We start from the raw sequence: 27491 nt of genomic DNA, 5'->3' as shown, positions 1-27491 counted from the left end.
GTTAATTTCTGCTTGAAAAAATTAAAATTTAAAGAGTGCTCTAAACATTTTTTTAATTATTTAATCATTGGCAATGTGCAAAAAGCATATTAAATAACACTTAACATATTTGAATATGTTAAATATTTATTTTATTTTTACCATGACAAACTTATTACACTTACATTTTAAAAAATAAATAAATAAACGCAATAGCGATAAAAAAAAAAGGAAATAAAAAAAATACAAGACACTATAAACTACTTGGTTTTTAGTGTTTTTTCCTTTTGGCAATAAATTAAAAATTAATAATGATAACTTAACTTATAATTAATTAATATGATTAGAAATTCGACAAAAACAGCGATATTCTTTTGACTGCAATATTTTTTTAATATTTTTCCTTATTTCCTTAATAGTTATCGAACAACGATAATTTTAAGACCTTATCTTTACGTAAGACCTAAAGTTGTAATATTTTATAATTATAATTTATAACCATAGTAAAAGTACCTATATGATACAGTGTGTGACATCAAACTGTTGCCGAAAAAAAAAATTATAATTATAATTGTAAATTATGTAATTTCTATTTTATATTTACATAATAATATTAGATGGTAAGATGTAATCCTATTGATAATTTTTTTTAATTATAAAATATACGTACTATAGAAAAAATTCAAAAAATGACTGCAACACACACTCAAAAACAAAAACAAAATGAAAATAGAACACAAAATCATTACAATAATCGATAAGATTCTCTAAGTACTGAATGTATTAAAATGTTTACAAAGATGTTTGGTTAAGCAAAAAAATGTAATTATAAATTTGATATTTTGTACATACTATTAGTATTATTATTAATAAATCTATATATATATATGTATGTATAAATATGTTACATACATGCATATAAATATACATTTTTTTTGTTTATTCTTATGTAACTAAAAGTAAAATTAATACTTTTAATTTATTTTATATTTTGTATGTTCATAAATTATTATACAGCTGATCGTTCAAGTTGAAAAAAAAATGTATTTTCTAACATTTAACCATGTGGTTGTTGACAATGTTCATTGATTTTAAATATTATATTCAATGATTTTTATTTTTAATAGAAATAATTAGTCTTTTAGGAAAAAATATATATTTATAAAAATATTAAATCATAAAACTAAGAAAGGTTTCTATGTCAATAGTTCTTTAGGTATTAAGATAAAATGTCTGTATCAGATAGCTAACATATTAGAACACAACACATGGTATAGTATACAGCTAATGCATATAAAAAAGTCTTACTCCATGTTTAATTAACCCAAAAACACATGTATATGAAGATTAGATAAATTGAAATAAGACATTTTCATAAACATAAATTACAACGCATCCATGAAAGATCTAGGTATGACTTAATAAACATTCTGCCTTGTATTGACACATTAACAGTTAAATTATCAGATTTATAGGAAAATGAAAACATTAAATGTTATGTGTAATTCGCCATAAATATGCATACTGAGTGTTAGCTATACAGTATAAAATTATAAAGAAACTGAAAATATTACCACCACCATTATTATCAGTAAGAGTTGCAGGATATTCAATGGTGTAGGTAAATCCATTTAGGGAATCAAAAATTTATTTTAGTAATTCGTGGACATTTAAAGAATTAAGTAATTAAATAATAATAATAATAATAATAATAATAATAATAATAATACAAAATAATGGCCACCATTAGATATAATATAGTGGCAAAACTTATGGTTTTATCAGATTCATAAGGCTAACGTAATGGTTTTGTTTACAAAGTAACAATAAAATTAATATTAATTAAAATTAACTATTCAATGAATGCTTGACAGTTTAAAACAACACAAATAACTCACACGTATATTTTAATAGGTATAAATGCTTTTTAAAAAACTGGTTATGTAATATAAAAATGTGTATGTGTGCGTTAGAATGTAAAAAAAAAATTTTAAAGTAAAATATATATTTAAAGAATATTGTTTATAATAAAAACCAAAGATGTGTATGATCAGAGCACAACCCTCATGAAGGCCGTCCGTGGTGTTACAAAATGTTAAGACGATTCTAAATATTTTAAGAAGTCGACCTCAAAGTTCAACCCAAAATATTTCACTTATAAATGAAAACACATTAAGTGTAATAATTAAATATAATTGGGTATCAGCAAAGAGAAAGAACTGACCATTGCATTGAGAACAAACTGTAATAGATCAACTCCTTATTGTAAAATAACGCCTGTATATTTTAAAAACCAACATCGGTGTAAAATCTAAAACTTCTCGGTGAAAATAATATATAGTTCAGATTTATTTGAAAAATGCACACAGTTCTGATTATATATTTTAACTCTAAGAACTAAATTTTAATATTATACACAAGATTTAATTTACTAGTATTTACACAGAAAAGTATATAAAGTTGTTTTTGTTGTTTTAAAAATTATTTTTAATATGAACACTCGTTAAAAAAACTTTTTAGGAATATAATTTTTTTTTTTAGCGTTTTATAACTTTAAATACTGATCTATTCTAGTTATATGACTTAGTTATAAATATTCATAATTATTTTAGTTTGTATGTATGTATATATATGTAAATATATACACATCTGTATATTATATGTTGTAAAATATAATTGTTAACACTACGTTTCCATAGATAGTTTGTGTTGCCACGGTTTTGTTTTTTTGAGCACCTAAACAGCCGCGGACACTTGTCCCAAAAATGCGCGAAACGGAAGACCTTCAAGTCGGGTGGTATTGGATTTTGAATAATGCAACTTAGAGATTACTTATAGTGATAAAAACAAAACATTTCATTTCGCGTGAGTGGTCCCCCGTTAAGAAAAAAATGTTTGAACTGTTTTTTACTTTATTTGGTTTTTTTGTTGTATTTTTATTTATTTATTTATTTAGCTGTTTTTGGTTTTTTTTTTTGTAATTCAGGGACCGTTTGGCGTTGACTTCATAGGTCTCATCAGCGGGCCAACTCAGTTCCAAATACGTAAAAAGCTATCCCAAGAACCGGTAGCAACAGCCATGCCATCTTCAGTTACTCCCAGGCAACTGACTCGATTGTCATGACCAGCCAATATACCTAAAATAAAATAACATTAATTAAATGGCACTTAAAAATATAAAATATTTCAAGTAACACAATTAAAATAGTTTATGAACAAGGTATGTTTAAAATACATTATTACTAGGGAAAGAGATGACTTTATGTCACTTCAAAAGAATCTAAAAACACATAAAAAGGATTATTTAATTTATTTTAACAGAACTTCTGACAAATTATCATAGTGTTATTATTGAAAATTCTTTCAATTTCATCTTCTACTTTTTGGTCGACATTTCAAAATAAAGTTTTATTTCAAATTACTAATTTAGGATTCCATTTTATTGCTAACATAATTTTTATAGATTATTTCTCTTTCTAGACAATATTATCAGCATTTTTATTTGAAACTAATTTTCATACAATTTTATAAAAATAAATTATTATAGATTTGTTACAAATTTATAAACTAAAATTAAAATCTTGATATTGTGAATCATATTTCAACATTTGTATATCACTTATATATTTGGACAAACGTACAAAAAAACTCCAACTACTAGAATTTTCTAGTTTTAATCATTCGATATTATATTGCTTAGTTACTAATATTATTGTACATTAAATATCCAAAATCAAAAACGTTAATCATATTATTTTATTATAACATGGCTAGAGCAAATGTATCTGTACGTGATGATCAGAATTTCAGAAGTCGCTGTGAGCAAGAACAAAAAGCTTTTGATGATTGGCCTAATAAGTGGGAGTGGATATTAGATGAATATAAGTAATACTGTAAGAAATTGTAATTAATTAATTTATTAATAAATGATTTAACACGATAGAGAAAGAAATGAAAAATTAAATGCAGTAAAGAAAAATGCAATGATGAGAAAGGGCAATTTAAACATGGATCTTAGAAGTGTGCTACCTTTTCCTAACACAACATCAAGAGAAGTATACAATTAAAAATATTGTGACCTAATATATGTTGAGTTATTTATTTTTTGTTTAGATTGGTTGGTTATCAAGTAAACAAGAATTTCAATTAGAAATATTTGGACCATACATTACACATTTACCAATTGAAATAAAACCAAATTACAAGAATGATTTATAGGTAAATATATTAAGGAATACAGTATAGGTTATACTATAATGTATGTATACAGTCTATGTTTAATTATGTGTGCCAGAAAATGAGGGAGGACGCCAGGGAAAATGAACTACTAACTACTATTCAGTATACTGAAAGTTGAAAAATAAATATTTTTCTAACTATTTATAAATTCAAAAGGTTTTAGACAATAATTTCAACTTCCATGTTTCTAAACTAAATAATATTGTAATTATTATAATAAACTTGCAATACCTTATTTTTTTTAGAAATCATTAAGAATAAAAAAAAGAATAATAAAAATATTGATAAATCACATAAAAGCAGATAGTTAATGAGGAAATATTTAGTAAAAAATCCTTAACATTTATTATTTCTGGAGCTACTTACAATCCAAAATTATATTTAAGATATATTATCAAGAATCAATTTAAACTTAAAATGTATGTTTTCAAATATTTTTAGGGCTTCCCCTATTTACTGTTTTAATAAATTTTCACCAGAAATTATTTTAAACTAGATAAAATGTTGAGAATATAAAAACCTACTTATTATCTTTTATATAAAACTTTTAATATATGATTAGTTTTTTTAATTTTGATCCTTTATAAATGTCTATTGTTTAAAAAGATTTTTTTTATAATTAGTAACTTAAAATAATTTAAAACTAACCGGCACGTTCAGCTTTCATTGAGTCCCAGACGTTGCAGTTGAAATCATCATAACCCGCCAATAGCAGACGTCCCGATTTTGAAAATGATACAGATGTTATGCCACATATTATATTGTCGTGTGAGTACATGGCTAATTCTTGGTCAGACCGAATATCAAATAAACGGCAGGTAGCATCATCTGAGCCAGTAGCAAAGGCATAGCCATTCGGGAAAAACTAAACAATAAGACAAAAGAAACTTTTAAAATTATGAAATCAAGAATGCATATAAGTATAGTATTATATACATAACTAGTAAAACTAGTATATATTTACTTAAAAATAATAAGTTCAAAATTGTGATATAAATAATTAATTACCGTGACAGCGTTGATATCAGATTCATGTCCTGGGAACGTTTGTTTGCATGTTCCATCTCGAACATCCCATAACTGAAATTTAAATAATAATAATTAAGTGATATTTCATTTGAAAACAAAAAAATTATATATACTTTTGCTGAAGCGTCGCAAGCTCCTGATACAAATGTCCGCATATCAGGTGACATTGACAGAGACATAACATCGCCAGTATGTCCAATGAACGATGAACACTGTTGGCCAGTTTCAATATCCCATAATGCACTATAGGACAATAGTTTTTAGTGAGAATCAGATATAATTATACTGAAAATTTAAATATTTACCATGACATATCCCCAGAGCTGGTGACAATTTGGTTATCATCAAGGAATCTACAACATGATAAGTAACCTGTGTGCCCTGGCAGTTCTCGGCTAACTCTTACATTACCTTCTCTTGTTTTTAAACTAAAAATATCAAAATCAGCAAATATAAAATCTAACTTGGTTTAAATTTTTAAGAAATTATATACTATACCTATAAATTGAACATATGTTGTCTAAACCACCACAAGCAACGAAACTGCCTGATGGGGCATATGCACACGTCATCACCCAGCTAGACCTAAGTGGTATGGCGTGTACCTTGTTTGTCGTATAGCTGTCCCATACGATAAGCTTTCCATCTTGTGAGGCTGATACTAGGTTTCTGAAATAATATTATTTAATAAACAATGAGTTTTAAAAGTATATAATTATTTATATTATAAACTCTGGGATTGCGAATAAATGTAATACAAGAAACAATAAAAATAAACAATTTAATATTTTAATAGCAATTGTACAATAGTATTTATAGCATTTTTTAAATCATATCAAACTATGAAGTTTTTTTAAAGAAAACTATAAATATTAATACTGATAACACAATTGTTATTAAAATATGACTCTTTTTTTTTTTTTGAAAATCATAATTTTTAATTTATTTATGAATATGATACTAACTGCAGCCACACATTATTAGATCCATAAATTAGTCAATTCTGCTATACCTATACCTTTATCCACATTTGTACATGGTTCTATTCTCTCAAAATACTTTATTTACCTGGAGTCAGAGCCCCAATGCATGGCATATATTTTGGCGAGATGTCCACGGAGGGTACGCCTCGTTCGCATTTGTATCCGGCCGACCGGTTCCATGCTGGTGGTCGCTTGCGACAGACTTGTGTCGCATGCTGCTTTTCTTGCATCCTATAATACAATAAAAATGTTGAATCAACCTAGTTTGAATATCAATGCTATTGCATGTACAACATTATAAGTATAGCTACATAATATAATAAATCATGTCAGAAAAGTATGACTGTACGATTTTATGATATGAAGTTTGAATGTTTATTATAAACATTTGATTCTTAGTTTAAAATTTAAATGTATAATGACTAATGTACTTGTCAAACAAATTGTTGAAAAGTAGTAAGTATTATATGACGTATACAATGTACTAAGTATATTTATAAAATACTTCATATTCAATATACATATTATCCTAGTAAAATTATAACAGAAAATGATTTTTTATTCATCATTATTAATATATTCAATATAGGTACATCCTAATAAGTGTCCATTTAGAGACCAGTGAATACATATAAGAATATAATTATCTCCATTCTGCATTGCGTACATGCACCAAAATATATTAAGCAAGTATCTACAACGCATTTGAATAACAGATAATGGTTTCAATTAAGTTTTATTATAGAATATTGAAAATAGAATAAACATTTTTTTATTTATTTATTTGAAAGGAAAATTATAAACTTTGGAGATATTATACATATATAATAAATAACAACAATTTCAAAATATAAAATCTTAAACAATCAATATTTTATATAAGACTGTACAATATGTTCATTTTTTCTATATTTTATTGTAATATAAAAATAAAAAATTGTCTTATTTTACAGTAAAATGTATATGGTATTATACTACATCTTGAATTAATTGTACTAAAGTAGACTATAATAACATAATCACTAAAAACAATTAAAAGGGCGTTTTCGTATTCGTAATGTTAAATATTTTTATAATTATAATAATATAGGTACTTATGAATATTAAAATTGTAAGTAATGACTAATAATATAAAATTACAAAATAATTTTAAAAAAAATAAGATTGGAGGTGAAAAGATAATGTTAATATTATAATTGAATAACAGATATACTCATATAATTGGTATACCTATGTATATAAAAAATAATAAAACTACGTATGATTTAAATGTTAAACTTGTATCAATCGATATCAAATTTGAAATAAACATAAATAATCCTCAAGTTTCCATACGAATAAATAAAAAAACACACCCAAATGTCAACAGACACGATCAATTTTTTTGGATAATTATTGAGATTTGGGTAGAGAATACGCTGTCCGTGTATACTAATATATTATATAGTACCTATATAAACGAAGTTTAGTGTACACCCGTATGTATCGATTATTACACAGGGCGAGCAAGAGAACGTAGGCAATGCAGTGGCGGTCAAATGATTTTGTCATGGAGGGGGGAGACATGGATGATTTTTTAACGTGCACTATTTAATTATTAAAAATATAATTTATGATAATCAGATCTTAAACATTGAAAAAAGGTCACGGGAAGATCTATCAACCCCCACCCCTCTATATTTGACCACCACTGAGGCGATGGATGATTCTATATGGCAATCGGATTTTTCCATAAAAATTTGACTCCACAAGGACCGAAAATTCGAAGAATAAAAAACCTATAGGTGATTTCTTTCGATGAACGGGGTGAAACACCCTCCTGTTTACAAAATATAGAATACGGTTTTTATTATTATTTTTCAGACTGGGTAAATTGGCCAGTGTGAACGATCCCTCGTCGTGCAGTTATAGTCAAACAACAACGACGGCGGCGCACCCGCGCGAGACGGCGGCTACACGCCATATTGATCGACGGGCAAACGGGCGCGCGCGCGAGATAGTCGCAACGGCGGTGGCGGCCAGCGGGCGACGGAGAAGAGGTCGTTCGCCGCCACCGCATACGAGAGAAGATGCGGGGGAGTAGAGTGGTGTGGCCGGGGGAGCGAGACTGCCGGCCGGCTTTCGCATGACCCCTTCGCTGGCCACCACCAACGACGACGACGACGACGACGACGACGACGCCGCCGCCGCCGCCGTTCTCCTCTTCGCGTGTCGCCGCCGTATTATACCGCACCGCAAAAGCTCTCTGCACTACACGCTACCGCTACCACCTACGCCACCGACCCGCTCGATTCACCAAGCGAGCGCCGACTTGTAGACGTGTGCGTGCAGTGTGTGCGCGCCGTTGGCCACACAGCCGCAGCGTATATTATTATATTTGTAGGGACACATAAAATAATGCCGCCGCGCCGTGTGTTAATAGCAGCTCCACGCTTATATATAACCACAGTAATATTATACAGGGTGATTGTTATTATTTTTTCATTGTCAAACAGGCGCGGCCGGCGATGATTGTTTTACATTTTTAACTTTCGAGGACCGCTGCTCACAATATTATACTCGTTTACACATTTTATACGCAATTCGTACATTCGGCTACACGAGTAAAATTAAAGTTATATCCCTATACGTAACCATAGTCCGGATAAAACGTTTCGTCCTGTATTATATTATGTGTGTATGGGTGTGTGTGTGACGGTTACGACTTACGAGCGGATCTCGAGAGCGCAACACGTGATCGCACGAATAAGCAATGGAACCAACGCGTTTTTGACGGAGACATAATATAATATTATTATAATATTTATCGACACTTAGATTGCAAAATGTAAGTTATAAAATACACTGCTGTTGCGTTTTGGTGGCCGGCTTGGCGGGTTAGACGTTTGTGCATTTTTTATATTATTACATTTCGACGACGGCTGGGAAATATTGTACAGTAATTGATATTACTATTATTATCATCATAACCATAATGTTAAAATGTAGGTAGCAGTGATGAGAAAGTATCAAATTTGTCAGTTATTTTTTTCCGTGTACACCGGCGGCGGATTAGAATCAACGATTATTATCATTAGTCGTTACTTTACCCTGCGCACGTCCAATTTAGAGGTTTCAAACCGCCGACATTACGTCGTCGTAAAATTATTGTCGCGTTGTCATCGCGACACGAAGATTAAACTATATTCAACGCCAACCAGCCTCAAACATATTGAACCAAAAGCAGTTATAGATTTATAAATTAAAAACAGATCAATAATCATAATTTTTATAAACGGATGAACAAACGACATTCGTACACACCGTCTATTTAATATATATAATATATATAATTATTAAACATACATATTATGTGGAAATTTTAAATTGATAAAAATTCATAGCAGATTTACGTTTAATAAAATAATTTTACATTCATACTATTTATGGAAAGTGTCATGTTATATGGCAACACTCAACACTGTAGAAAGTGTCATAATAGTTGTTACAACTTATACTATTTTAAATGAAATTATATATTTTTAATAAACATTTAATATTATGTTGAATTCTTTAACTGTATAATAGTATTCCAATAAGATACTTTCAAAAGATCTAAAATTCTAAAATTATTTAGGTAGGCACTTAAATCGGGAATCATATAAGTATAAATTTACCAAAATAAATTAAAATTATAACATATACATCGAACGACATCATAGGCGTTGGCATGAGGGCTGCTGGTGGCCTGAGCGCCTCCAACATTTAGTAATTTTGGTCCTAAAAGTTAAGACCCGAGTCAGTAGCTCAATCTTACATTTTTCTATAGAATCTGGGATAACATTTTTCCGTGTTATTGCATAATGTGTCATAAAGGTACAATACATTTTACACTTCCGTACAAAATCATGGTTTACAATAGAAGTAGCGTTTTGGAACGATTATGTCTTCAATTTACAGAACGATAAATGGCTTCAAATGCTGTTTCAGATTTAGTAATAAATGAATTCAATAATTTACGTAATAGGCGCCTGTTATGCCTTATGTATTGTATAATTAATTAACATTGGTTGGCTTGGTAGGAAACGGCCAAAAAATACTGTAAGCAACCGTCATAAATGCAGGTTTGCGCACGCTTACATGAACGAGATAATAATCAAACAGCATTTGTAGGGTTATTTCTAAATTTTGAGTCATGTATAGTATTCTTATTTATAAGAGAGTACCTTTTGTTTATTAATTATGATAAAAATATTTGTATTTTTTATTTTGACACCAAGGTTTTTGAGATAAAGTATATAGTATTAAAATTAGTGTAAAATGTAAACTATATAATGTTAAATATCGTTATTAATTATTAAACTTATTAATAGATACTTACTCGTATGGCATTTTTCAGCGTTTCAGCCTCTTGCCTTAGTGAGTCCAGTTCATTCATTGTGCACGGCTAGGGCCTCCGGTCTCGACCGACACAAATGCTAAAAAATAATATTAAGTTGTCAATTAGTATTACTACTAGATATGATGAGTAAACATAATTACAGTGCACTGATAAGTCTTAAATTGTATTATATGTAATTATTTAAAAGTAAATATAAATAATTAAAATTTGTCCGTTGCAAATTACAGTATTAACTTATTATGTATAGGTATTTAAAATGCATAAATACATACATATTTCGTTTAAATTTAATATGTATATTATTAGATATTTGAGATGATATAACAATAAACAATCGATTGAATATCAACCCATACAAGAAGAATAGGTACTTTATATAATGTCAGAAGAAAAATGATGTATAGGTGATTTAGACATGCGTTTCATTAATATCAGTTTTAAAAAAAAAATATATCTTTTTAAAAGTCTGAGAACCAATGTAATTAGCTTGTTTATCTATCAACACATGCAATTGACAGGATGAAGAGAAGGGTAGCATTAACTACTAGCGAAATTGACTTCCGTCAATAGACCACACGGTCTATGAATACATTCCAGCAGGCATGATAATGGGTTAGAGAGGGAACAAAATACGGATACGTGACGTCAATTATCAATGAGTTTATAATTTCATGTGTAGTTTTTCAAGGCTCGGAACATTTTGACACGAGAATTCAACGAACAATAATTCACTAATTTCTTTCAAAAACCTAATTCTTAACAATTATAATTATTGAAATTATTAGGTAGATATTGTGCACGTTGACACCTTTATACATTACTAGAAATGTAAACCCAATAGGTTATTTTAATCGTTTATTGTTATCTTTAAAAGACACTAAACAAATACATAAATTAAGATAAAAATACTATTATTTATATTATACTTAAATATTAACGATATGTATTTGAATCGTAAAGGTATCCTACATTATATAATCTATAATATGTATTAATAAATTGAATAAAATCGAACTGTAAGAGAAATAATTCAGATTTTAGACCAAACATATAACATCATATAAGTTATGCTTAAAACTAGCTAGAATATACTTCACTGCAATTCTTTTTTAAAACCGTAAAACTCAAAAAACTTAAAAATGTTTATATTCTCTATCATTATATTAGGTATAACGACGTCATAAAAATATACAACTACGCAATTCCTTCATATAGCATTTTCTATACCGATTTAACACAGATAAAACATTTTGTTTTTTGTTCCTCATATTCAATTTATTTAATGTATAAGAATAGTAGGTATTTAACATTTATTACATGATTGAATTTGCATCTTGCTTCCAATTTTAAATTAATAAAACTGAAGCAATGTTCGTATTACATATTATAGGTAGTAGGTACCTTTCCGCTTTCGTAAGAAGCAATATCGTAAGTGTGTGTATAATATAGAAAATGAATTGAATTATTACTATTAATTCCCCGTCGAATCCCTTGTGGAGGAGTTAATTATATTATATTGTAGTATCGGTATGGTGGTTTTGACCGGTGACCGGATTGGTATAACCACGACAATCCCGGTGGACGATGCGTGCACGAAGGAGTCACGAATGACCTGCCTGAAAGTCTGTGCGACAACTGGCATTATATAATAATAATAATAGTTATAATAATTTCACGACACGCGGACATGGAAATATAATAATAATAATTTCTCTGCACATATAAAATAAAATAAAGGGGCAAAAATCCAAATCCTCGGTGCATGATTAACTCACGCATTCTGAAATAAGGGGTGTAAAGCGCAAGCGCGAAGCCGATCGATCATCGGGTGCAGAGCCGCGTGCTCGTTTTACCCAACCCGCCGCCGGCCGGCATCACGCTCATGTGTTCGTACACACACACACGCGCGCGCCGGCGCACATCTCGCCCAACAGCGAACGCACAAGCGCCGCACACATACTAGCTAAAATAATTATGCAAAATGTAATCATTTGTTTCATTTTGCGAGGAAAATACTTTGAAACTATAATAGACGAATATCGCGATTCAATACACGTGTAAGATTATTTCGAACGTTGAAGAAGAAAGAAGATTAATGTTGCACAAAATCGATATTAGGCCGTATATAAGTTTTAACATTTGATCTGTCGTTTTTAAACACTATATTTTTTTAAACAATTGTTTACTCCAAAGTCATTAGGCGGTCTATTACTTATTGGTTATAATTAATACAATTAATTTTCAATATATATTCAATTCACATCCGTATAATAATGCGTATACTTCACCTAATTATTCCACAGTATTTTTCCGATTTAAAATAAACGGAAAATTAAGACGGATAAACGTGTCATTTTAGTATGCTGTTATAAATTATTATTTTTGGCTAACAAATTTAAATATTTAATTCATCCCAACTATACTGCATTATAGATGGACTATCGTAAAACTATCGTAATATCAATATTTTAGATATGCTCAATGTATACTGTATAGCGAATATCTCCATTAAAGTATACAATAGCACCCGTATTCAACTTAATGTCAGTTAGTTATAGCATAAAACACACGTTCGCACCACTGCGCAACAAATAAAAACATCAATATCAAATAATAATAATTAATAATACTTTGTTGTCAGAACATATAGCAATAATAAATAATAACGTAATGCGTTATAAAGTTATTTATGATATTTTAATAAAGCAAACAGGTAAGAATTGTTAGAGGACATCTATAACACATAACATGATGGGTATTGGGTATATAATGTGACACAGTGCTTTTTATAATTTACTCTGTTGTGATTTTATTCTTATTCGAAAATACTTAATGTAACTATTATGAAAAGACGTCGATAATACGATGAAATTAAGCACCGTCATCACTTCAGTATAACCATAATCTCGTATAACTTACGAGGAAAATAATGGTCGAAATTCAACATTGTTAAGGATTTATGTTTAATAGCTTAAAATTAGTAGAGGCGGAATGACATTCATTCCCAACGCGTTTTTACATGCGTCAAACTATAATACAAGCAGTTTTTTTTTACATTGGCCATATGGTCGGGACATTTATAACTTTATTTATTCTTAACTGAATACTAATACAAAAATAAAACTTTCTTGTACACCTATAAGGCTAATGAGAGATATCGGGGGTAATAATATGGGGAAAAAATGTAAAAATTATTAATAATTAATAAATTGAATGTTGTTCGTACTTCGAACGTTTGTGTGTCGTACCATGTACCTACGTGCAGTAAAAGTATACACATAGAATGTAAATTTTTTTGAAAAATTAAAAATAGCCAATTTATAAGTTTTGTTCTTAGAAAAATATTGATTGTAAAAACATTTATTAAAGTCAAGTATATTTAAAAATTTCAGATTTTAAATGTTACATTATACACGTAGCAAAAACGGCAATAAATTATATAGGTACATAGAAAAATTGAAAAATATTGTTTATTAGAACAAATGTTATTTAAATTTGTAGGTCTTCCTGTTACACCTTGTAGTAGAATATAGTAGTATGATCCTAAACTCTATGAACGTTTCCCGAACACGATATTATTAAGCACGTAATGAATCGGTAAAAGACACCAACATGCATGTATATTATATTACATTATAATATATAGTACTTGGTATAATAATATGATGCATATCAATATATCAAAATATAAATTTATAGCGAGTGTCCGTGCTTAAGAGGTTCCATTAAATACAACTTATTTTTTTTTAATAAACGGCATTTTTTTCTATACATATTCAAAAAATTATTTTTTTAAAATAATATTTTGTGTAAAAATCTTTTTTGCAGTATTGACAAAACAATCTGCAGTTTTTAACGACATTTTCAGCATGTTCATTTTGTACTCGAGATGTCTTTGATATTGTCAAATTACACAGAGAAAATGTAAATAAACACTATTAAATAAACAGTTTTAAAAAATTGTACAATTTTGTTTTATCTTATCTCCCAAGTAAGAATGAGTAAAATTAGAGTAAATTACAAAAGCAAAGAAGATGAGTTAAAAACAGATATTAGAAGATTCATAGATTTTAGTTTACTTTAACTATGTAATTAGAAAAATCCTTTAAAAAAAAAAAAAATACTCTCCGTATATCTATAGAAAAAAATGAGTTATTATTTTTAAAAAAATAGTATTACGTATGGTGTGTACATACCAAGGCAGTACTTGAATTGAGAAAAACTTAAAAGAGGGATACAAAGTGTAAAAAAAAATCGTGTTCCTGAATATTTAATTGTCTTATTGACGAGAATACTAAGGATACTTAAAAACATTTTACAAAAAAAGAGGGACTCCGTCCCACCTCAATTCAAGAACTGACCGAAAGGGTTAAATTCTCAAAATGTTTATTTCGATCCTCCATGTCATCTCACGACTACCCATTTCAATACTAGGTCATCTAACTAAAATATTTAACACCTATATTATAATATATACATGGAATAATAATATTGTGCCACTAGTATGCATGAAGATCCACGCCTCACTCGATGGTTCCTTCAAACAATACTTCTGGTCACATAGTCTTAAGGGTAAAAATAAATGTTGACAGATTTAGTAACTACATATTTTAATGTGATAAAGAAAAAATGAAAAGATTTGTACGATATACAGTATCGCCGGAGAGAATTTTCGCGGATTAAAACTTCAATAATATTATTGTAAATATAACATGAGCCTATTACAATAGTATTATCATTGATTACATATATATGTATTATATATATACATATTACGTACATTTAATCAATGGTATTACCTAACTATTATAATATTATTTCACGGACGCAATGGTGTGTCGGGGTCGAGGGTAAGCGCATACAACCGTGGACCCGTACATTGGAAAATACGACAACTTACACATATAGTATCCCGATTGTGGATGGTGGTTGGGGGGAAGTATTTGACCAGTCGGCCACTCTTTGTTTTATATACTCGCGCGATGCTGCGGCGATGTCTTTTCCGCGGCGGCTAGTACCGTAATATCCGTATAGAACATACTATAAACGCACACACAAGCACATACATCGCGCGCGCCAAAGGTCAACGTTACCGTCGGGGCGCGGATGTTGCCGTGGCGACCGACCGACGTTTCCTCCGGGGTAAACCCACTGCGTGTGCAGCGTGAAGGCGACACGGCACGGTGGTGTTCTCTCGCTCTCTCTTCACCCCCGCCGCAGCGAAGCAGTTCGACAACGCCTTTGACACCGCCGCCGGGAAAATGAACGATGACACCGTGTCGTCGTCGTCAAAACAACAGCGAGAGAACCGAAAACGTGCGAAATTAATAACAGTATAATATACAATAATATTATTTATTATGTTCTTTATGGCATTCGCTTAAGTGCTCCGTGATAAAAGGGTTGAACGGTAATTTTAAAAAATTCGTAAAGTTAGATGATTGGGATGTTGGCGATGACGGAAGATAAATACGAGTACAATAGTATGCCATAATAAAAACCAGCAGCGTATAGCTAGTAGTTCCGCGATGAATTTTTTGTTCTTGATGCGGTACGATAAAAGTACATTATTATCCACTAAATTATATTTTCTACGATGTGGTTACAAGTTCCTACTACAATACTACATGGTTACAAATTTCGAATCCTTAAAATATACATTGTTATATTATTCATAGAAGCACAGCAGAAGCGCATATTATCCTATATGGACAACAAGCAGAAAATAGCGTACAATAAGATTCACGCGATTGGGTTTCTTAATTCCGTTCAAGGCAGTGTTTCTCGTTGAATCCACCGCCACAATTGATAACACGACTTAGGACACGACCACGATCACATAAAACGAATCTGGTATAGTGATTCACTAATTACGAAGATGCGACAATCATTTTCAAATCTACGCATCAGTGTCAAAATGTAACCACACGCGATATGAAGATACGACGATAAAACAATGATATTAGTGTGGAAGCAATGGGTAGATCACTCCTTCCAGGTTAGATTAGGTTAGGTTATCTAGGTTTTTTGTGTGATTAGTATAATCAAGAGTATCTTCGTACCAATAGTTATTTTAGATGTGTAAGAAATGTACACCTGAGTCGCATATTTCAATTTCCTGCGGACACTACGCATTCGAGTCTAAAGCTATTATGGATAGGTAATAATTTTAATGGCATAGTATTAATTAAAATATTTTTTTTATACATTTTGATAAACATAGGGCTAAAAATAGATCAGTTAGAGGTGTGGGTGCGTCATCCAGTAGCAAATTATATTACTATAATATACTATCTCCTGCAAGAGGTGCACTTTTAACTATCGGCATTCAACTATATATTCAACTATACATAATAAGTAAATTATATTATTATTTAAATAATGGTAGCCAGTAGGTAATGTGTATGAGCAAAAATTTTTTTATAAATAAAGTGCTAACAAATTGCCTCCGATCAAAGCGAGGAATATCTCATTTTTTTTTATAATTCATCCAAATATACTCACTATTATCATGAATATAATGGAATATACGAATGACCTCAATGAACAACGTTGTCCTCGCTAGGATCTGACAATGGACTATTAAAAATATTACGAGTTATAGATATCTAGTATTTACCATTACATTAATTTATAAACAGTAAATAAAACAATCTTAATTATTTTCAGGGGTGGTGCTTTCCTCTGATCCATTCATGTTATATACACGGAAAAAAAATAATTCGGTATTGGTTAATAGTTGATTATACTCAAGTTTGAACAACTTAAGAGCAGATAGTACACACTATTAATTAGTAATTATTGTTGTTGCGCTTAACTGACAGGGTTGGCTAAACCTAATATGTTTAGCTATAATGATTTTGCTACCTCAATACCTAAAATGTTCAGTTTCAAAATATGTTAAATTATAGATGGATAATAAAATAATACAGGTAATGGCTATTTTGATAAACGTTCTTCAAGCTCATAATGGATGATACAAATTTATAAACAATTATTATTCATCTATAGCCCAACCCCTATCATTTTAATCATAAACGGGGAATTTTTTATGGATTTAATGTAAAAAAGTAAAACCAATATTCGATTATGTTTATCTACAACAATATAACTTATAAATTAAAATTCACGAAGCTATGCAGCACTAAATTGATATATTAATGAGATAGGTTAGATTATATACATTATATTTTGAAATAAGCAATATTTAAATAATAATTTATTTATTAATTTTAATATTTTATATAAATAAATACGTAGGTATACATACATAAACATTAAATACACTGTTGTATTTTTGAGAAAGTATATAGTTAGCATACTTATGATTTAGGAAATTTATCCTTATTTCACTTTTCCACGGTAATTTTTCCAGCTAACAAAATATCAATGCAATTGTATTTTATTGGAACCACAACATCAAAGAACTCAAATAAATAAATATTTATCATGTACTTATAAATTATAATCATTGGTTGACACGATATAGGAAGTCATTTTTTGTTAATTGTAAAATTGGCCGATTAATACACTAATAAATAGAAAAACTCAACACAAATATTACAAATACATCACAATATACATATTATATTTGTTTTATGATTAAATATTAAATTTCTCTTTGTATAGCAGATGTGTACATGCAGCGTTCTTTATGACGCATAACTGAATTAGGTATTATAAACATTTAAAATAGAAGTTAAAACTATTTTTTATTTTACAATACTATACTAAGCAATTGCATATTATCACAAATGATAGATAATATTATAGTCATATAGATGGTATATTGTACACTGAATTATATTATTTTTGCTTTTACTTACCTCAAGATAAATTTAATATTTAAGGTCAAGACATGGATGTATCCGTCAGGTTAAGCGGTAGGACGTAAATATCCCAATTGTACGTTTCATTAATGGTTGCTAGACATCGTGATAAAGATATTTATACGATCACTAAAATTAAGGGCCTTATCTCGAGTGTACTGGCAACGCACCGTCAACGCACAACACCCCTTTCAACATCGTCGTAATGTCGCGAAACTAACGAGTTGAAAAACGATGGGTTAAAATGTAAGTGATTTATCTAAATAAAATAACGCACATACATAAAGCGCTGATAGGTAAGTAATGTGTACAAAAAAACGTTATTATGTTTAAAAGCTTATATAACAATATTATATAGGATTAGTGGTAAAAAAAATTAGTGAAAAATATCGCATCGGTTGCTGTTGTATTCATTCCTATGCGAACCACGCCCAACACCGTACTGACTGCTTGTCGAGCGCGGATGTAAAGTTCCATCGCAGCACGCTAGAGCTTTAGGAGAGGCTTTCGCAGCGCCGATCACACAACGCTCATACAATACCCTCTCCCCGATTTCGACATTCACTCCTTGTTCCCTTACTACACTATGAGACTGAAGTAAAAACAAAAACTATATTTTAAACGGTCTATACTCTATTCAATCAACATGTTTGCTAAGACCATATATCTATAATATGGTATACGTACATAGATATTACAGTATTATTTTTTAGTATGAATATATCATTTAAAACTATGTATGTGTTTGAAACTATTAGTAAGTAATATCGTACTTCAAAACAAATTATATTATTGCAGATAATTTAAGCGTCGCGTCGTACCCCTTTTTTAAAATTATTTAACAGTAATTTATTATGTCTTAACACCACTAAACTAACTGTTGAAGGCAGGAATTATCTATACAACTATACTTACATTCATCGAATTAGTTTAGTTAAATATAATATGTATAATAATATGTTACTATACATAAAATAGTATGATTTATGATAGGTATACAATACGAGTATATACAATATAACAAAAATTAAAAATGTTAGCGGCTCGTAAAGTTTCAAATTAACCACCTTTCCAAGTAACTATACGACCATAAACCAATTATAGTAGCACCTTATTAATATAACAAACAGGTAAACGGTTAGGTTTTTTCAAACAATCAAAATATCGTAATGTGATTTTTAAATATTTAAACCTGAACTTAAGTATTGGATTTTATTACTTTAAATTCCTACTTTAAAAATTAACCAAATAAATGATTTCAAAATTGGCTTTTTCTTATAAAATATAAAGTTTTGTGAATCATGATTTCGTTATCCTGAATTCTCTAGAAAATAGTTCATAATAACTAATAAGAAATCTTTCTCTACCAAAACCAGTAACACGTAAACAAATTAAATTAAATTAACACCTTAGTAAGTTAATTAACATTGCTTTTAGTGTACAATATAGGAAAACCCAGTCTATGGATTACAGTAATAAAATATTGGGAAAAGATGAACACCTATTATGAAAATTAAAGAAAATAATATTATTTCTGTGTGTATCTTGTGATTTCCACAACTCTAGAAGATTGTTTCTCGTCTATTACTTACGGCCCAATTATGTATTTTCTTCAATAAAACAATGAGTATAATGCAATAAACTGTAATCAACTAAATAATTTTTTTTTTTTTTTTTTTTTCTATGGTATCGAGGACCGGAGAAGGAACTATGTTGCCAATACTTCTCCTCCGGCCCCCCAATCAACTAAATAATTCATACAACCAATTCATATCTATTATCATTCAATATTAATATAGGTTATGTATATAATAATAAAATGTCCATACAAAAAAAGTTCTAAATCTTTTTTGAGTAATTCATTATACATATGTTATACTAATTTTCTGGTGAAGATTTGATAAAACTTGTATTTAATTTTAGTTGGAAAACTCTATCTCAATAGTATTTTAAAGTTTTAACATCCTCATTAAATTGATTAACATATTTCTGAGGTTTACTACAAAAGATATTTAAGATATTGTGTACAAAAAATATACAATATCATTTTCAAATCAGTATTATCAGATCCCGTACATTTCCAAGTTTTAAAAAAACAACTGATAACACGATATTTTATTGCACGGATAAATAATACGTTCTTTAAATTTCTTAGAGTTCACTCAAACAATTGATTTCATCGAGACCTTTCGAGAATTTATAAACGAAAATATACGGAAAACGATAAACGAAAATAATATATCGATGACACTCAATAAAATATGTTTCATATCTTACAAAGTATAAAAACTTCTTTAGAAACGAGAAATACAGTACAATTGAATATAATAAATGATAATTTTAAACAAAATAAATCAGATGACAAATTATTTTAAAAGTAAACCGAATATTTTCATTAGCTTATAATGCCTTTAGAATAAATATTCAACAAGCTAAACAATCATGTTTGCAAAAAAATGTCGATCTCAATAGAAATTTGAAATTTAACCTATACCTGAAGAATATTTAATAATAGGAGTTAATTAGTTCAATATAGTTTTTAAGATTAATTAATTAAACTGGTATTTAAAAAATAACAACGTTTCGGCGAAAACCATATTAACATTTAAACATTTTAAACCAATAGAAAAATGTAGACATCTTTTAGGATTCATTAAGACATTTCAAAATGTGGTTTTTATCTTCAATGTTATTAATTTAATTTACTGCAGAATATTAAATAACTTTATGGTATACAATATTTACTTAACTTAGAAATTAAAAACTAAATTTGTCTACATAATATAGCAAAATATATTATATTATTTTCAGCGGTTAACAATATTATATACTTGGTAAAACTATTAACATGTATATTTGTACTGCAAAGTTACGCGCGTATAGACCACCAATTTAGTTTTGGGTCCCCAAAAATCCACCTGCAAATCTAATACAGAATATCTGTGCGCGTTCTCGACTGCGTTCAATCGTAGTAATAAAAAAAAGCCGACCGCCGGTACTGCTGCCGGTTCAACCGCGTCTTGACGGGCGCAACACGCATGAGCTTTTAGATTGATCGGACTCCCCACCATTAACACAACCATTGAGAGGGCGGTGGGCGCTGCTGATTACGAGGACACCTACTGCTAGTATACCGACCTCCCAGACACAATATAATATACAACCAGAGGAAATAAGAGACTGGATTCTGGAGAGGACATTAAAAAAACAATACATAATAATATAACCATACAGTATATATTTATACGGATAATAGTATAATATTATATTATATAATAATTAATGATAATTCAATTATACGTTAGTATAATTATGACTTATATTAGAAATCATTTGAACTAGAAATATTGATTAAACTTGTTTTTATAATATATATGTATTGTTTGTATGTTATTTTTAATTTTATATATTAACATAGTGAACATCAACATCTTAAATTAATATTACCTCACTACAAATCATAAAGTATGACTATCAGTTAACCAACTGTTGGTTCAACTAATTTTACTTTAGGGTAAGGTTACTATCTCGGTTACTATTTTACTTGTAAAATAACTAAAATATTATTATTTCATAAAACAGCGATTGCCGGCTATCATTATACTTAATGTATTAGAAAGAACGAGAGCATCTTGTGTTAATTAAATACATACGACATATGGACGGAAATATATACAGAATATAGGGTTATATTATTATTATTATTATATTATTAAATAAAAATTAATTTCTTGTTTAATGAAGGAATTACATCAAGCCGGACAAGACGAGAACATTTTGAGAACTTTTTAGTATTTTAACTTTAGTCGTCATAGAGTTCCGACAGCAGGCGTAACAATTATTAGTTGTTTTATTTAAATTAATAATAACTTTGTTCACTGTATGCAGTTATTGTAGATAGAAAAAAGAAATCGAAAATCCATCCCCGAGAGGACTTTTTTAAAGGCAGAAAATGTAATGTTTTATTATTTGATTGTTATATGGTATAAGATAATATACGTGCCTATATAATGATTCGGGAACATATGGTTGGAGTGAAAGAGTACGTCCTGTCGCGATTTTCTTTCAAAAATATCTTAGAACACTATACAGAGTGGTTATATGTGCAGTAGTACAGTAAACATTCATTATATCGAAAATTATAACGTTTTTTTTTTACATATGTATTTTGAAGTCACTGTAAAATAATATTTTTGAGTTAAACAGACATTTGTTGTATGTAGTAGTACACAAGCTGAAAGACACGAACAAATGCAAGGAAGAACACCAGCAAAAAACAAATGTTATTTTTCATTTAACCCAATTGATCTCTTTTTAATCTAAAAAGTTATCGAGGAGAAACAAAATTAGATTTTAAAGATCCTAGTTAGATTTTATTAGTTATACTTTATGCTTGTAGAACATGTGCATCTACCAAATCCGATGAAGACAAACTATTGACATTCGAGATGAAAAAACTGAGCGGAATATTTGACTGAAAAGATAAATTAAGAGGGTGATTACCAAATAAGACCAGAGTAAATAATTTAATCTACATTTTTTAACGATATGTCGATACCAATATAGTGGGTATACTCAAGAGCAAGAGTTAAGGCAACGCGTATGGAGTTACGAAATGGAGACCAAATAAATCCCCCCGTAAATCACGACTTATAGAGGAGGCCTCCACAACGGTAGGAGGATCAAGTTAAAGAAGATCTAAAAATCTCAGTAAAAGAGGAATTGCGTTACATACAGAAACATGGAGATATTGTAAAAACAAATATGGGCTATTTATGGCCTTCAATAAGTCGGAAAAAAAATTGTAAGAACAAAATTTGAAAAAATAAAAATTACAATAATATAAATATAATTTTGTTTTAAACATATTTACAAAACGTTTGGTTATACGTATATACTCGTGATAATATGTAAATATAGGTAGTATAAAAAGGTATATCATATATGTATAACTTATATGTTATGTAAAATTATAGCTTACCTATAGTTATAATTTTTTTATATTTCCAAGAAATTTAAAGGGGGCAAAAGTTAGATTGAAGATGATAATTTATACGCGGTGGGGAAGGGTAATTACTTTATTTGTCTAGTGATACACTTACACGGAGAATACATTTACTGCACATTAATTTATGTACAAAATTAAACAAATAATTTTACTAATGGACAGGACTAAAATAGTTATAACCTATATTAATTACTATACTATAGGTACCATATTATGAATTAATGAATGTTATGATGCTGATAGTTACCCAAAACTACCTGACCAGTGTATGTTATTTTTTTCTATAAGGCACTATAAACAATTGCTAAGTGTTTCCAATAGTTAGAAAATGGATGAAAGTTTTTACTGGGACACAATGTTTTGGATTTCACATATTCTCTAAATTAATAATGAGGCATCATTGATTATAGGTTATTGTTAGTAGAAATGTAATATATCAAATCAAAAGCTTTTGATGTTTAATGTTTGCTTACCCGATAAAACTAAATAAATAATATATAAACTAGCCTATTGACAATGTTGAGTCCTACAATAACTAAAAACTGTCATAGGTATCTTACCAAGAGAGCCCATTGGATAATTTTCAGAGAGGTGGGTCAGATTAATCAAGATTCCAAAACCTATTCCTCGATCTATTTATAGCATATAGCCATATAGGGATATATTACTTCCTGAAAGTGATTAATATTAAGCAGAAGTCCATGGTATCAAGTGTGTTATCAAATATGAAACAAGCATATAAATTCAAAGCATAAGTACATAATCTTTTTTTGTATACTTTATTATTTTCTAGGGGGGACATGCCCTCCCCTTGCACCTATGTATCCTACTGTAACATGGTATATTTACGGTATCTTTATCTAATAGTTTTATTGGTAACTTTATAATATACCTAGGTACTCTGTTTATTAAAATTAGTTCAGATGAGTTAAGTCATACCTAATTATCTAAGATTTTATTACTTAACAACATAATTTTGATAATACAAATTTATTGAAAACAATTAGGCATGTATTCCATTTTTATTTTTTGTATGGCCATTGAGCTATTTAAAAGAAGACTTGGAATATTGAAGTAAATCTGGCTCAACAATTAAATAGGTAATAATTAATTTTGTTTTTTACAGTACTTGATCCTGAATACAATGTATTATAAATTAGTTCAATCCATACAAAAATTAATTACAAGCACACCTTATCACAATACAACCTTCGTTCTTTACATCAATCATTACATTTATGTTATTTTTTTCTAGGAAATAAAATGTTATAGGTATAGCACACCAATTATGTCTACAAGGGATAATCGAGGGGAAAATAATAATAAAGGTAAGTAGATAAAAAATATGATTAAGTAGGTGATGTAAATGTTAAATAATAATTTAGATTAAAAAATCTGCCTGGTAATACGTTTAATTAAAAAGTGACAGGGATTGAGAATTTAGGAACTAACTTTGATCTGATGATATGTACCTACCTATAGAGTAAAAGAATAAACAAAGTAAGGATAAGGGCTGCACACAAATTATGAATTGATGGAGAACAAATAAACTATTAGGTCAAACCTATAAGTTACATAGGTAGCTTATGTGAGTATCTATTGTAGCATCTTGGTACATAAAAGAAGGATATTAATTATTACGCAAAATTATAACACCATTATCAGAAATTCTGGTTTCATTTTCAATTTCTAGCAAAAATAATTTATTAAATTAGTTTTCCTAAAAAATATTATGGGTAGTGGGTACATTAGGTACTTCCACTTTTCATTACATAATTAATAAATAAACAGTACTGTTGTCTGTTTTATAATAATTTTTAAAAGTGAGATACAGGCCGCGATAAAGGGTAATTAATTATTATGTTTGGTAATAAGATTTAAGTTCACTTATATAGGTACAAATAAAATGTTTACTATTAAGGTACCTATCTACCATAAGTTATAACATATCAATTGATGCAAAAAGGAAGTGACAATGAAGTATAGAAGTATGATTGATGAAACCAATATTATGTCTTTATCATACCATCTTCTATAGTTCTATACCGACTTACATAAAATTACTCAATTATAAAATATTGATGAAGAGTTAATATCAAAAACATAAATTGTCATCAGAATTTGCACTTGGTTAAAATAATCATCCATTAATAAGTTTTAATATTAGTAGTTGGTACCGAAATTAAGCAATTTTCTTTAAAATAAAAAACAATTCACCCATTAAAAGGTATACCCACTACATAATATGTCAAATTAAAGAACATTAATTGTCTCAGTAGTTGCTCTAGTAATATTCAATATAATACTGCATCTTAAGTTTTAAAAATAAACTATAACAGTTATACTTTTACTTAGTAGGGTGACATATAAGAATTTTCCAACACATACTTAGTTATAATAAAATAATCTACTTTATGTACCTATTACCTACCTACTCAATGTTAAATATCCTAAAATATGATCATATGACTGAATGTTTAGTATCTATATAATAGTATAATACTAATAAGTAATAACCAGTATTAACATGCGTATTAATAGGTAATATATAATTATTTATAAATTGTTATCAACACAACCTATTACTACTTATTTACATACATAATTAAAATATTTCTCTCGAGTACCTTAATCATTTTTAAATGTTTAAATGTCTATAACGTGCATTTTTAGTATAAAATATGTTTTTAACATGAAATAATTTAAAGCTGTTAATAAGATAGGTTAGATATCAGCAACAATATATATCTAAAATTGTTGTAATGAATAATTGTTCATAAAACGTTAATTATTGGAAATTAAGTATTTTATTTGTGCACATAAGCAAATAATAAAAATTACACATAATAATGGAGAAACACCTAAGAAGAGTTGAGATTAAATTTTAATTTTCAATGTTGGGCACAGTATTTGATAGCGACATAAAATAATTAGGTTCTAGTATGATTAAATTATATACAATGAGTACATGTTTTTAATGCACAGGGCCTGTTAGTAGCTCCAAGCGCGCCCCGACAACTTCAGACTATTGTGTCTGACGTGCACATGAACGTCAATATGCGTTTGTGGATACACAGACCACTGTCGGGCCGCCATAAGATCACTTATACATTCCTTATCAGCCAAGTAGTGAGTGCACAATGTCTACGTTCTAGCCACCTAGCCATTCCCTTGTTACAACCAAATAGGTGCCTAATTATAATTATTATTACTGTTATTAGGTAACGCTCACCCTTGTCCGTGTATTGTATGACACTATTTTCAGTCCGGCCGAGTGCCCGATGTTTCTGTAAGGCACATTCACGTCGTTCACGCACTTGCGATACACCGAGTTTTACGGCCGACACGCTCGCGCACCCGAATGCCAAACTCAAGACGAACCAGGACGGACGACCGCGCGGACTTGCACAAAGTTTTCTGCTAAGACGGCGCACTGCACATATTATTTGAGTAACGAGACGCGATTTTCTTATTCCGCTTTTACTCTTACTATTTTCTCTTTCTCACTCCCTCTCTCTCTCTCACTATTTTTTTTTTTTTATCGAATTAATAATAATAATAATAAAAAAAATTATACTGTAGTGATACGCGCGCGGCACGAAGTGATAAAAATTGGGTGCGGCTTCCGTAGAGGACTCCACAGCCCACTCGCTCACTTCGCTGTTCTGGCGGGCGGGCGACGTATACCGCCACTTCACCGCACCCACACCGCGAAATATACGGCCAAACCACGGACTAGCCCGCTGCCGGTAGTTGACGTCATTGTCGACGTTCTTGGAAGAAAAAATCGAATTGGGAAAATGGGAACGCCGGCCGTGGTTTTAGTGGTTCTACCTCTACCACAGACTATGAAAATAGAATGGATGAAATCTAGAATAAATCAATAAACTAAATAATAAAACATAAATTATAATCTACAATAACAATCAAAGAATTGTATGTATTTCAAGAGTATTTGTACAGATGTATCTATTTTTCGTCAAAATAATGAAATATAATCGTCTATACATTACATATTTACATTCTACAATATTATGCATTAT

At 29.4% G+C, this 27491-nt stretch overlaps 2 protein-coding genes across 3 annotated transcripts; one reads left to right on the top strand and one right to left on the bottom strand.

Moving 5' to 3' along the window:
• Positions 1-1423: 1423 nt before the first annotated feature.
• On the bottom strand, positions 1424-26992 carry LOC111028751 (guanine nucleotide-binding protein G(I)/G(S)/G(T) subunit beta-1). 2 transcript variants are annotated; one of them, XM_022307492.1, is made up of 9 exons: positions 26681-26992; positions 10591-10687; positions 6316-6461; positions 5746-5916; positions 5553-5675; positions 5361-5490; positions 5227-5298; positions 4867-5083; positions 1424-3116 (listed from the first exon to the last, which is right to left on the bottom strand). In XM_022307492.1, the coding sequence occupies exons 2-9, from the start codon at positions 10645-10647 to the stop codon at positions 3010-3012; spliced, it is 1023 nt and encodes a 340-aa protein (XP_022163184.1). In that variant the 5' UTR covers positions 10648-10687; positions 26681-26992; the 3' UTR covers positions 1424-3009. The 2 variants fall into 2 exon arrangements, with proteins under 2 accessions (XP_022163184.1, XP_022163185.1); XM_022307493.1 differs by lacking the exon at positions 26681-26992 and adding an exon at positions 18438-18896.
• LOC111028754 lies at positions 3150-4598 on the top strand. Its single transcript, XM_022307497.1, has 3 exons — positions 3150-3864; positions 3923-4034; positions 4093-4598. Exons 1-3 carry the CDS (start codon positions 3746-3748, stop codon positions 4195-4197), a joined length of 336 nt encoding a protein of 111 aa, XP_022163189.1. The 5' UTR covers positions 3150-3745; the 3' UTR covers positions 4198-4598.
• Positions 26993-27491: the final 499 nt, after the last annotated feature.

The sequence above is a fragment of the Myzus persicae genome, unplaced genomic scaffold, assembly GCF_001856785.1.
Source record: "Myzus persicae strain clone G006 unplaced genomic scaffold, MPER_G0061.0, whole genome shotgun sequence".
NCBI classification, from domain to species: Eukaryota; Metazoa; Arthropoda; class Insecta; order Hemiptera; family Aphididae; genus Myzus; species Myzus persicae.
Note: the sequence above shows the minus strand (reverse complement) of the source record. Positions and strands in the feature narration are given on the sequence as shown.

What these genes read in the sequence shown, in the direction of transcription:
- LOC111028751 (XM_022307492.1), bottom strand. Translation starts at nt 10,647, where the DNA reads ATGAATGAACTGGACTCACTAAGGCAAGAGGCTGAAACGCTGAAAAAT. An exon ending in CGCTGAAAAATGCCATACGA is followed by an intron (nt 6,462 to 10,590) that starts GTAAGTATCTAT and finishes ATTGTATTATAG; the next exon opens with GATGCAAGAAAAGCAGCATG. An exon ending in AGCTCTGGGGATATGTCATG is followed by an intron (nt 5,491 to 5,552) that starts GTAAATATTTAA and finishes ATTGTCCTATAG; the next exon opens with TGCATTATGGGATATTGAAA.
- LOC111028754 (XM_022307497.1), top strand. Translation starts at nt 3,746, where the DNA reads ATGGCTAGAGCAAATGTATCTGTACGTGATGATCAGAATTTCAGAAGT. An exon ending in TGGATATTAGATGAATATAA is followed by an intron (nt 3,865 to 3,922) that starts GTAATACTGTAA and finishes TTAACACGATAG; the next exon opens with AGAAAGAAATGAAAAATTAA. An exon ending in CTAACACAACATCAAGAGAA is followed by an intron (nt 4,035 to 4,092) that starts GTATACAATTAA and finishes TTTTTTGTTTAG; the next exon opens with ATTGGTTGGTTATCAAGTAA.